The following is a 14,018-nucleotide window of genomic DNA, read 5'->3' on the forward strand; positions in this document are numbered from 1 at the left end:
ACCGTGTTAACATACAGACAAGTACAACAAGCTGCATGGTGAGTTGCTGAATTATTCATGTTTGTAGAAGTAGTACATTGGATTTTGGAGCTAGGTCAAGTCAACATCATATATTTCCTGAGACTCTAAAATGTGTATGCTTCAGATCACAGTTTTTTAACACTTCAGTTCCTTCTATAGAAGTAAAGGTAAGAGATATGTCACTGGCATCAAACGTATAACTTTGGAGTTGTGAAGCTACTAAGGATAAGTATCGTTGTTAATTTAGTTGGGAGAATAATCATTCATTTTATATTTTGACAAGTGCAGTGGCAACATGAACACATAACAATTCCCCCACTAGCAGCTGGGTTATTGTACATGGGGGTAGTCATTATCATGTAACCTTGTCAGTGAAAACCTGTTGGCCATGAATCTGTTTTCATCAACTTTGGCAACTTGCCACTTTTGGCACAGGGAATAGTGTATGCCTATGTGTTGCCTCTGGCTTGCTGAATCGCATCATTGTTTAACTAAGAAGCGCTTGTGGCTAACTTGTATGAACTTAGTAGGCAATTAGATCCCAGAAGTGTGTCAGAGGTATTTGGTCTTCTAAAGAGACTTGGATCAGGATGTGACTAAATAAGTCAAAGGAGATAGATTTGGTGGGGTCGCAAAATCATTTAGTCTTTTGGTATGAAATGCTTGCCCCACGCATCCGTAAAATATACATAATATACAAGCTAAAGAGTATAAAAACCTCCAACCTGGTATAAATTATTTTTTACTTTTATTATATTTCAGTCCCACTTTCAGACCAACCAATTCATGGTGCCACTCACACGTCTTCAGTTACAGATGCCTTTGGAGATGGTTCTCTGGGGACCCCAACCACTCCTAAATGTGTAAAGAAGTTGGTTGGATAATTCTGCTCTCCCAGTGCTGGCTTTTCCCAGCTCAAGCATCTCCTAATTGCCATCTGGGTCAGACTCTGATTTTAATCAAGGGACTTTCTTAACAATCCAAGCACCCTCATACCTCCATCAGTAGACTCCCTGGTGTGAGGAGAGATAAAAAATAAACCTCATATTTTCTTCTTTTGCGCTTAAATATAACTATTTGCTTGTGTATAACTGTTTGACAGAAATTCAGTTGGGCTTCATTGTTGGCTTGTGATCCTCCCTGCACAATCTTCCACCCTACCCCTGAATCAAGTGATTTTTTTATGCCTCCAAACCAAAGAAGAAAATCTGCACCACTGATTTTAATAATGCATCCAAAACAGGGTTAGTTTGCCACTGAAAACTCAGCAGACAATTGGTGGAGATTCGGAACTGATGCATAAGCAGCATGTCCACCAATCTCCAGCGGAAGTTATGGTGGCCATTCGGAAGATGCTCTAAGGAAATTCCCAGTGACTAAGTTTTGAAACCCTTTGGCAGCTTTTCATGTTTTACCTCACTGTTACTCAAATGGTGAAATTGTAAGTAGTATTAGCATTTGCCTTTGAAGGACGATCACTTAAATCTCAGCAAGGCTCAGCATCGTACTTCACGTAGTGATCTCCAATTGAAATGGTCCAATGAGATTTCCATGGTTCCTATCCCCTAAAGTTCACAGGCCAGCGATTCCAGTGCACATACTGGACTGGGGAACAGCTAGGCCAACTGTCATGTTTGTGACCCAGGAAAGTCCAGCACGTGTGTGCTGACTGAACAGTACCTCGTTACCTGAAATAAAACAGAAAATGCTGGAAATACTCAGCAGGTCAGACAGCATCTGTGGAAAGAGAAACGGAGTTAATGTTTCAGGTTGATAACCTTACATCTCTAACTTTTCCCAGTTCAGATAAAATAGGTTTGCAGCAAGGGTTGTGTGGGACAAGGACAGAGGAAGGTCTGTGATGTCAGCATTCCGAAGGGAATGTCCCCTCCGTGAGACCTTGGCCCACTCCTCAATGATCTACAACTCTCCGTCCCCTTCCCATGGAACTTTTCCATGCAGATGCAGAAGATGTAACACCTGCCTTTATACCTCCACTCTCCTCACCGTCAAAGTCCCCAAACACTTCTTCCAGATGAAGCAGTAATTCACATGTACTTCTAATTTAATCTACTGTATTCGCTGCTTGCAATGTAGTCTCCCCTACATTGGAGAAACCAAATGCAGAGTGGGTTAGTGCTTTGCAGAACACCTCTGTTCAGTCTGTCAGCATGACCCCGAGCTTCCAGTGGCCTGTCATTTTAATTCTCCACTTTGCTCTCACACTGGCATCTCTATCCTTGGTCTGCTGCACTGTTCTAGTGAAGCTCAATGTAAGCTTGAGGAACAGCACCTCATCTTTCAATTAGGCACTTTACAGCCTTCTTTACAACATTCACATTAAATTCCACAATTCCAGACTGTAAACTCTGCCCTCACCATTCACCCCCATTTTGCTTTATTTGCATGTTTCGTTTTTTCTCTTACTGTTGCTTTCAGACAGCAGCAGCTCCTCTAAGCGCATCTTTTGTTTCTTTGTTTCTTTTCTTGCCCTATCTTCATTCCCTTTGGCCCTGGAAGGCTAACCATTTTGACTTTCAATCTCTCCTGTCTTCCAACTTATCACAGACCTTCCTTTTCCTTGTATCACCCGCCCCTTGCTCAAAACCTATTAGATCTCTAACTTTTCTCAATTCTGATGAGAGATCATAGAGCTGAAACGTTTTATCTCTGTTTCTTTCCACAGAGGCTGCCTGACCTGATGAGCATTTCCAGTATTTTCTTCCTTTATTTTAGATTTCCAGCATCTGCAGTATTCCGCTTTTCGATTAATGCTGAGTTACCCCTCTTGAACTAAACTTTCTTGTGCCCTACGGGCCACCTTCGTAAAGAAGTCACATTGGACACAAACAAATCTTCAGGGGTCCAGATCTCAATGCCAGTCTGGCACCCCAGCCGAGTCCCACATACCTCTGTTAGAGAGATATCGCTAGTCTCTGACCAAGCCAACCGACCATATGTGGAGTGCCAAATGAAGACCTGCAGCACTGAAACACCAGCATTCAAAGCTCTCACCTCCCTCCTCCACTGATGGTTATGTTTGGCAGAGTGGTTGGATGGTCCGTTCCAACAGAACATTGAAGAAATTCCAGGCTGGTACCCAGCATATCCAGGCCTCAACCTGATCTGTCGCTGTAATGATGCAGACCTGGCAGTCACATCAAGGATTCATTGGAGCAGCCACAGGTTTATGTAGCCAGTGTTTCTCTGATGTAAATTACAGAAATGCATCAGGCATTGACAAATGCAAAGCTGTGCTGCATTTTCACTAAGCTGACAAACCTACCCTTTCATGCCTGCAGGTGTTGCGGTTCCATTGTGCCAAATAAGTGGGTTCACCAGGTTTTGTGCCTTGTCTTTTAGGAACATAAATACTAAGCACTGCAAGTGAATGAAAAAACATTTTATCCTTTACATTTATTATTTAATCAGTAAGGAGTGTGTGGGTGCTTTAAAACGGTCCTTAGTCCGTGAAGGATCTGCAAAAATGATAGGGTGTATATTAAAAGGCTGTGGTATTTTAGCTATAGGTTGGAGTGTCTTATTTTGGGGTGGTTTTGTATAAACAATTGAGGAAGCTACATACCAAGGGTATTACGTATGTTAAGGAGACCAACAACAACTGAATGCATAACTCAATTTCAGAAATACTATTTTACCCTGTTGGTGAGATCTATGATGAGCTTTTGATTACACCCCATTAGCCAGCCTAGGGCTTTTCTAGTGTCTTCATGGCTTCTCTATCAATAATCGTTTGGTAGTACAGAAATTGAGCATTGCTGAAAAAATACATTTTGTTGAAGCTTTTCATCTTGCACTCACCAGGACAATCGCAAGAATACCAATGTCAGGGGAAGCACAAATTTGTACTGTATGAGAAGAGAGTGCTGATTGGATGGCAGATGTCTCTGATTGGTAGATGTGTTGCCATGGAGAATGCACCGGTTAATGGTGACTGACCGTTAACTGCCAAGCATTGTTTCAAATTTTAAACCCGGCAGCTTGACTTTAGTCAAGGTATTGTCCTGAGGAATGAACCAATGAATAGCTATCACTTATTTTGTTTATCTGAAAAAGGCACAATATTCTTTCTGTCTGGAACGAACAGGGTCTTGTGTATTAATATATAGCTTCCAGTAGCCGCAAATGCTCCACACTACGAGCCCGACTGACCACCTTAAATTGCATATCGATAACAATGTTGTGTCCATGTGCTCACTTGATATTGCTAGCTTATTCACCAATGTTCTACTGAAGGGGGCCATAGATATATGCGTTGCAGCACTATATCATGGAAATCTAGACCCACCACCATCGCGTGAATCAGTATTCATTGAGCTGATGAACTCGGCAGTTGAGTTCAGCTTTAACGACACCATGTATGCCTAAATAGATGGTGTTGCCATGGGATCATTTCTAGGCCCAGCTCTTGCAAACATCTTTGTCGGGTTCCATGAGAAACGTGTCTTCGATGGAATGACACATATTTCCGATATGTGGATGATATGTTTACTAAATTTAAATCCGTAACATCATGCAATAATTTTCTTGCATGTCTTAATGGGCTCCATCCTACACTCAAATTCACCTTTGAAATGGAGCAGTCAAATTAACTCCCTTTCCTTGACGTACTAGTTGAGAAATCTGCCAGGGAGTTCTCTACTGAGGTCTACCTCAAGCCTACCTTCACTGGTCAATACACGCATTGTGATTCTTACAGCCCCACACGCTATAAGATTGGCCTTATCGACAACCCCGTAAATAGGGCCCAAGCCATTTGCTCACCATTCCAGCTTGATGCTGAAATAGGGCGCATCAAAGACAACTTCTGGGATAATAGCTGATCAGATATTTTTGATCAGATCATTTTGCACTGTATATCACGCAAACTCATAAACGGGCCTAAGGCTATCACTTCAGCCCTGAAAAGTTGAAATTTTAAATCAGGCAGCTTGACTCTGATTGGTCAAGGTATTGCCCTGAGGAATGAACCAGCGAATGGCTGTCACTTATTTTCTTTAGCTGAAACAGGCACAATGTGTGTACATATCCTTTCTGTCTACAAAGAACAGGGCTCTGTGTATTAATATATGTAGCTTCCAGTACACACAAATTATTCACACTGTGAGCCTGACTGACCACTTTCAATTGTATACCGATAGCAATGCTGTGTATATGTGCTCACTTGACATTGCTAGCCTATTCACCAATGTTCTACTGAAGGAACATTGATGAGTGCAAGATGAAAAGCTTTGACAAAGTGTCTTTTTCAGCAATGTTCAATTTCTGTACTACCAAATGATTATTGATAGCAAAGCCTTGGAAACACCAGAAAAACTCTAGGCTGGTTAATGGGATGTAATCAAAAACTCATAATAGAACTCACCAATGGGGCAAAACAGTATTTCTGAAATTGAGTTATGTGTTCAGTTGCTGTTGACCTCCTCAACATATATAACAACCTTGGTATGTAGCTTCCTTAACTGTTTATACAAAACCGTTCCAATATAAGATGCCCAGTCTATCTCACGTTATCCTGGAAGGGCAAGATATCTCAAAATCTGAGCATCAGGTGAAACTAGCTGTTTCATGCTGCTACTGTACAGTAGCAATACAAGTGGTATTCGCCACTAACAGGATGCTGCCATCAAGCCAAAAAGACGTCCTGTCTATCACACATATGAGTAATGTGGTATATTAATTTCAGTCCCAGTGTGATGCTAGGTATGTAGGCCGTACATGCCAAAGACTGGGGAATTGTATCAAACAGCATGCCCCTTCTGCTGTTTGCAACGGGCAAGTACAGACCATAACCAACCTGCCCATGTTTGGAAAACTCAAAACACAGTGTCCAACATTAGATGTGATTCCACAACTGCACAACATTTGCTAAATAATCCTCATTGTGCTAAAAATTACGCTGACAACCAATTTAAGATTGTCAGTCGGGCTCGAAGTGTGGAGCATTTGGGTATACAGGAAGCTATATATAATAATACACAGGGCCCTGTTCTTTGCAGACAGAAAGAATATGCATATAAGTGCACCTGTTTCATTTAAACAAAATAAGTGATAGCCATTCACTGGTTCATTCCTCAGGGCAATGCCTTGACCAATAAGAGTCAAGCTACCTGGTTTAAAATTTCAAACAATGTTTGATAATTAACTGCCAGTCACCATTAACTGGTGCATTCCCCATGGCAACACCTCCACCAATCAGAGTCCAATTGCCAGCCAATCAGCACTCTCTTCTCACACAGTACAAAGTTGTGCTTCCCCCTGACGTTGGTATTCTTGCGATTATCCTGATGAGTGCAAGACGACAAACTTCAGCAAATGTCTTATTTCAGTAGTTTTCTATCAATGTTGCTAGCGTTACAGCTGACAAGCAGGAGAGCACTTACAGATGTTCACTCCCACATCCCCACCTCACCCTCTGCATTACATTTATCTCCCTGCATCAATTAATTTCCTATTTAAGTGCTTTTGCAATGTAATCTCTTTTATAATCTTCTGGAAACCAACCAGGACCTGTTCCTTCTCTTTGCATATTTGGGTCAGATTTCAGATGCTACTGTATATAGTTAACACAGCTGCTATCTGTGGAGCTCAACATAGTGTGGGCTGAACAAAAGCTAATAATTCACCAAAGCCTTGTTTGGTTTGTGTATGTCACACACCTCTTTAAATTCTCACGTTTTAGCACCAAGCTTTAATGGTGTAGTGAGACTTTTCCTCTATAATCCCTATATATTCTGTCTGTTTTTTTATGTAATACAAATCCAAGAATAGGTATATAAATGCTGAAATTGAATCCATACTTAATGTGGTGTGTTTTCATTCACTTATGCCGGAAGTGCACACCACCTATTCAGGTTTCAGTATGCCTGAGTATGGTGGATTGAATTATAAAATGGCAAGGTCACACCAGCTACTTTTGGAGAACAGCAGCCAAGTGGCCTCCAAGCCTGAAGGATTACTGAGAGGCTACAAGAGTGGTATGCAACTTATCTTTCTGGCTCCCCTTGCTTGCTGCCTGGCTCTCTGCTGATGGGAGCTGAAATCTGAGGAGATCCCAGCTGCACCACCAGTTTCTTTAAACAACCTTGCATTTGAACACCTTCCAAGGTGAGGCAGAAGGAATGGAAATTGTCCCTCCCACCTCTTTCCACAAAACCCAATGGCTCTTGCGTTCTTTATTCTTCCCAAGGTTCTTTATCATAAAACAGTCTCTTCACTGCTTCTTGGACACTTTTTGGCTTTTTCCTTGATGATTGTGTGCAGATCGATTGCAACAGTTTTAAGAGTATTGTCCTGCGCTCCAAGCTGACCAGCTTAAGGAGAAAAGTACGTAAAATAGAAAGTTAAAGCATGCTAAAAATAGCCTATACAATTTCCTGGATTTACTGCTTACTATGGCAATGGTAATATTTATTGACAAAGCGAAATATTTGTTGCGGAAATACTTCAATACTGACCCTTGTGTTAACTCAGTACAATTTGCTCTTGAGCCATAAATCTGGTACTATAGCAAAGATCTCAAATCCTGGTGCCGTGATCCTTTGTAAAATGGAGTGCATGCTGCAGCTAAAATGTACAGAGCACATACTTGACATTTTGTTTTAGCTGTTTTAATAAGAATTACTCCAAAATATGCCAACTGAACTTCATATTTGTTTCATACCAAGAATTCTTTTCTTAAGGGCATGAGTATGGGTAGACTCAATCCAGTTCCTAGTGGGTATGTTCTAGGCAAGTGATTTTGGCACAATGTGGCATTCTATAATATAACTGGCATTTAAAGTTAAAAGCAGCAAAGATAAAGGCACCTTATAAGGGAAAAAAAGTGATTTCAATGATATAAAGATAACTAGATCGAAAGAATAATTAAGAAAAACTGGCAAATAATGCAAAACACAAACAACAGGAACAAATGAAAAATTGGACCGCAGATTAAACATATTCCCACAATAAGCAACTGAGTACAGCAAAATATAGAATTCCTTATGAGCAGAGAAATTAAAATTTAAATGAGACTTAATAAAAAGGTACAGGACAAATGGAGGCCACTAATGCAAAAGAGCATTTATTTTATTTATTTATGTACTTATTTGTTTCATACAGTTCTTTTTAAAAGGCGTGAAATTGTAAATATTGATGTTCAGAGATACTAGGGTGTGCTTATACAAGGAATGCAGCAAGCAATTAGGAAGGCAAATGCAGGGACTGGAATGCAGTAATAAAGAAATATTGCATCAATAGTACAGGGCGAGGGTGAGATCACACCTGGGGCAAAATTTTTAGCTCAGGTGGGCACATGCCCAACCCGCTCGAGGGTAAAATGACACCCGTTGACGTCGGACGTGAATATGCAGTTGCGCGATATTCCGGTTGGCAGGCGTGCGCTGGAGTCAGCAGCGCACCCGCCGACAATTAAAAGGCCTCTTAAGGCCATTAACAAGGTTATTAAAAGAAACTTTTCGCTGCGCATCCAACCTTACGGTTGGCGGGCAGGCGAAAAAGCCAAGTGGCCTTTGCACTTTTTAGGAAACCTCATCCAGGGGCGGGAAGAGGTTCCCTAAAGAAAATAAAAATAAAATAAAAGTTTTAAAATTTAATTAATAACATGTCCCTGCTCATGTGACAGAATCACATGAGTGGACATGTTTTATTATATCTTTCTATTCTTTATTTTTTTTTTACAACTCTTCACCTCCCTGAGGCAGCTCTGTGGCTCAGGGAGATTCTGAAGCGCACACTCACATACATATGTAAAGTTTACACTCATCCTCCTCCACCACTGCCCCCCCCACACCCTACCCCCCCTCCCCCACCTGCACAGGCAGCACTCAATTCGCCCGTCAGCATGCAATCGCCTTCCGGCCTCGATTGCTGGCAGCAGTCGGCTTCCTGCCTGCCCGCGTCCATCTCTCCTGAGCCCGTCCAACAGGGCTAAATTCTGTCCTTGGAATACTCCATGCGGTTTTGGTCTCCATATTTAAGGAAGGATATACTTGCATTGGAGGCTGTATAGCAAAGTTTCACTAAATTGGTCCCTGGGATGAGGGATTGTCCTATGATGTGAGACTGAGTGAATTGGGCCTATAATCTCTGGAATTTAGAAGAATGACAGGCAATCACACAGAAACATACAAGATTCTGAAGGGGCTTAACAGGGTAGACTCTGAGAGATTGTTTCAACTGTTTGGGGAATCTAAAACATGCGGCCATAGTCTCAGGACATAAGGCTGATCATTTAGGACTGAGATGAGGAGAAATTACTTCACTCAGAGGATTGTGAATCTTTGGAATTCTCTACCGCAAAGGGTTATGGATACTCCATCATTGAATACGTTTAAGGCTGGGATAGACAGATTTTTGGACCCTTGAGGAATCAAGGGATATGGGGAATGGGCGAGAAAGTGGAATTGAAGTTTAAGAATGGCAGAGCAGGCTTAATGGGTCATCTAATCTTCTCCTGCTCCTATTTTTAGTGTTCTTGTGTAATTCACACACAATGCAAATGATCATGATCACAGCATATATGAGAATTGTGAGGTTTAAATACATCAGTACATATGGATATTTAAATGTTTGTTTGGGAGGGGAAGATTGTAAGCATTTGCTTGAAGGTTGACTCACCTCAGAGGCATGTTATAATTGAGATAATTACATTTAATTACCATGCATGAGTTTACACATTTACGATGGGAAAGTGCTGATTCAGGGAGAGCAATGACACGTATTAAGAATAGTATTGAGATTACCTTACAGCATAAAAGTTTTTTTAAGTGAATGATATAAGAGGTCAATGGACAGATACTTGCTACAATATTATCACCAAGAATGTCTTTCAAAGAGAATTTATTTTCACTTTAGATTTGAAAAAATGTTGTGTCCAGCAGATTCTTTATGTCCAGGGGTGTTGGATTCCACACATCTGGGCCAGTGTGTCTTATTGATTTATGCTCTTTAAGCAACTATGGGATTGACCAGAAGTACATTACAGAAATTTCTGGTAGGGATATTTACAAATGCCAGAATTCAATGGAAACATTTGATTGAAATGAAACTGGAACATAAGGGCATAAGGAAAGGGGGTTGTGTAATTGAGGTAAATCTTGATATTATGAAGGCAGTGGTGCTGAAAGAATTGGTGGAACTTTAAGCTAGATGAGTGATTGGGTCCTGATGACATGTATCTGAGTGTTGGGAAAATCGGAGAATAGGAGAGGGTTCTCAATGTAACACTTTTTATTAAAAGGCATAAAACATATAACTGTAGACCAGTCAATAGTGAGACAGTTTATAAAGGCCATAAATATGGTAGAAACTTAATTGTCACCTAGAAAGACATGGATTAATTAAAGGACAACCAACATGGGTTTGCATGAAATGAAAACAGAAAATGCTGGAAAAATTCAGCAGGTCTGGCAGCATCTGTGGAGAGAGAAACAGAGTTAACATTTCAAGTCTGTAGGACTCTTCAGAGCTGAAGAGAAGTAGAAAAGCAGTACTTCTGTTTAGATCTGAAGAAGAGTCAGACTCAAAACATTAACTCTGTCCCTCTCTCCACAGATGCTGCCAGACTTGCTGAATTTTTCCAGCATTTCCTGTTTTTATTTCTGCATCTGAATCTGCAGTATTTTGCTTTTACCATGGATTTGCATGAGGCAGGTCGTGTCTGACAAACTTAACAGAGATCTCTGAGGAAATAATTGGGTATATTGACAAGTGAAATGCATAGATGTTGTGTGTATGGATTTTAAAAAGGCATTAGATAAGGTGCAGTTTAGGAAGCTTGTTGATAAAATTAAAGCACATGCTCATAACTTGAGTGTGACAACATTGACAGGAAATGGATATAAAAGAGAATAGTAGTTAACAGCAGTGTTTTCGTACATACATATTGGCCAATAATTTACTGGAAAGTTTCGGTATAACTACAGCATAAGAGCAGAGTTGAGCCATTTTTCCCCTGAAAATATTCACGCATAATCAGTTTAAAGCAGTTCTATGTTAAAGATTCACTACACACTGTTGATTGTTCACATGATCCCAAGTTACATCCTGACTGAAACTTGTACTATAAATTATATGTATTTTTGAATACTTTTTATGGCATCAGAATCTGTATGTTAAAAAGAGAAAATCATTTTCTCTGCTTAATATATATACAAATTATAATTTATGGCTCCAGAGTTTAATTTTAATAATATCAATCAGATAAAGAATGACTTAAAAGTTAGAAGATGGCATAAGTTCTTTGCTTTCATTGAGCTCGAAATTCTATACTGAGTCCTGTTTGTTTAATGCAAGTTTTTGCAATCATACATATGCTAATGCAATTCTCAAATTTGGGCTTATGTTCCTTTGAACTAAATAAGCATAAAAGTTGTTGTTTTGTGTAATTTTACATATATATTATGTACATATATATATTTGAAATTAATTTCCTGGATCACACTTACAAGAGATAAACTCCAAAATATAGGCCAGATTCAGCGCCAAACTATGTCAAGTTATATGATCTAGATTTGAATATAGGGAGCATGATATCAAGATATGCAGGTAACACATAATTAGTTTGTATTGTTAACTATAAGCGATTTCAAGAGGACAGACAAGTTAGTAGATATGCAAATGGATGTCAGATGAATTGAATGAAGGGAAACATGAGAAAAAAGGGAGAAGGCATATATTATTAAATAGTAAAACCCTAAAATGAGCGACGAGCGGATACACTTCAGGGTTCAGATACTTAACATTTCAAATGTAGGGCAACAACTTGGTACAGGTGTTACACAAAAACACAGGAATACATTAAAAAACCTTCAAAAAGACACAAATATACCAGTTGGTCAATCAACTTCATTCCATTCAGAAATGTGTGTTATCAATTTCGTTCCCCTCCCCAAATTCACATAACCTCCTTGGAAAGGCATAAGGAAAGGAAAAGATCCCATTTATGAGGGGGAAGAAAACTGCAAAATTCTTTTTGCTTAAAGTAATTGAAACAAGCTTCGGGTGACTGCAGCGATTCATATCAATAATTAATATGAACCAAATGCAAAATATTGGTAAAGGCTGCAATTAGAATATTGTGCCCAATATTAATCACTTTACTGTATGAAAGATATAAAGATCATGGAGAATGCAAAAGTGATTCACAAAAATGATTCTAGGGATAAGGTGTTTTAATGAGGTGAGACCAAAGAAACTGAGCTTTTTTAATAATAGAACAAAGAAGGTTAAAAGCAGATCTGATAAGAGGTATTCAAAATTCTTATAAGGTAAACCAGAAAAATATATTTCTCTTCAGTTAGTAACTAGAAGGCATGAGCTTGCACAGAAGGAGCAAAGAGAGAGGGGAATTATTTTTTACAGAGGATTTGTCACAACATAGAATACCAGAAACAATAATGGAAACAAAATCCAAAAAAGCTTTTTCAATAGAGGTGTATAAATATCAGAAAAATGAGACCACGGTTAGCGGGAACTAAAAGCAGCACTTCCTCCTCATAAACTGTTTCACTAGTGGTGCTGACAGTCCTTGCCTTGATAAGCAACCTTTTCTCTCAACAAATGGGATGCTTTTCAAAAGCTTTTCACTGTGAGGTCCAGCATTATTGATTAATTCTATCTATCTTTTACAGAGCAACGAAAGAAGTATTCCAATTCCAATATTATCATGCAAGAGACTTCTCAGTACCATGTGGAGGTAATGCTGTTAACAAATGAACCGCTAAAGTGATTAGAATATCGAGGGGATTATTTTTGGATTGGTTAATGTAACTTCTTCCAGCTCATTGAAATAAGTTGGGTCTCTGCCCCAGATACCTCCAACTCCAGGCAGTGGGGTATTTATTTAAATACATATATATAATTCTATGACCGGAATTTTCTGCTCCCGTTGACAGCGGGCATCATGGCTAGCGTGAGTGGACAATATGGCGAGAAAGCCAAAAATCAGTTTTATGCTGTCATGAAAGCAGTTTGCTCCACCTGCCAATGGCAGGCTACGTTTCCCACCGTCCAACATTGGGAACTTAATTTTAATGCATTTGCACCTCATCATTGTGTGTGCACACCAGAATCATCCCCACTTGTCAAATTTGCCTCCCACATCAGCGTGACTTCAGAACTGCGTGATTCACGATTGCCTTTAAAATGCATGCTAAAAACAAAAAGCTAAAAGCTAAAAGCTGATTTCTTCTCCACCGATGCTGCCTGACCTGCTGAGTTTTTCCAGGTAATTCTGTTTTTGTTTTAAAATGCATGCACCTGGCGAGCTGAACTTTAAGGGAAACTCAGAGGTGAGTGCACACAGCCTTGTGCAGTATTCACGAGGATCGCCCATAGGACATCAAGGAAGAGGTGCCTTGCAAGTCGGGGGGGTACATAGGCAAGTCAATTTTTTACAGCTGGCTTTCAGTGCAGTGCTGGGGCAAGGATGCCTGTGCGGGTGGGGCCACAGTGGGGGTTTGGGAGGGGAGGCTGTGCATAAGGCAGCACAGATTGAAGGAAGTACACAGGCACGTGCCTGGGAAAGGGGGGCTGGAGGGTGAGGGAAGTGGCCATGCACTTGGAAAAGCTTGTCAAAAGTGAGCATTCTTCTGCAGCTGCATTCTTCAGCATCAGCTCCATTGACATGCTTGGAGTTGGGTTTCTGAAGCTTTTCTGCCCACTCAAGCAACACAAAAGCATGAACATGCCACCATATGCCCCAGAACTTTTCACCCCTCGTTGCAGATTGCAAATTAATGTGCATTTTAAGGGACAGCAGAGCAATTGGCCGACTGGGCAAGTTGTAGAATCCCCTTGCGAAAGGTGGCCATGGCGCAGTCACTGGTGGAGGTGCTCACAGACCTTTGCAATGTCTTTATTAAGGTTTGGACCAGTCTCCCCCATGGTTCAAGCTAACAACGCAGCCTTGCAGTGCGGGTTAGGAGAATGCCTGAGCTGAGGGCAGGACATGCAGTCCAGTGGGCAAAGCT

At 40.4% G+C, this 14,018-nt stretch overlaps 1 protein-coding gene across 6 annotated transcripts in view; it reads left to right on the forward strand.

The window, feature by feature from the left end:
• eps8l2 (EPS8 signaling adaptor L2) overlaps positions 1-14,018 on the forward strand; it is a 598,035-nt gene that overhangs the window by 522,760 nt on the left and 61,257 nt on the right. For all 6 annotated transcript variants that reach the window (XM_078549092.1, XM_078549094.1, XM_078549091.1 and 3 more), the window contains one exon: positions 12,678-12,742. In XM_078549092.1, coding sequence (XP_078405218.1) covers positions 12,678-12,742 — 65 coding nt within the window. The remainder of the gene's footprint in view (positions 1-12,677; positions 12,743-14,018) is intronic.

Source organism: Cetorhinus maximus, chromosome 9 (assembly GCF_964194155.1).
Source record: "Cetorhinus maximus chromosome 9, sCetMax3.hap1.1, whole genome shotgun sequence".
Classification (NCBI taxonomy): domain Eukaryota; kingdom Metazoa; phylum Chordata; class Chondrichthyes; order Lamniformes; family Cetorhinidae; genus Cetorhinus; species Cetorhinus maximus.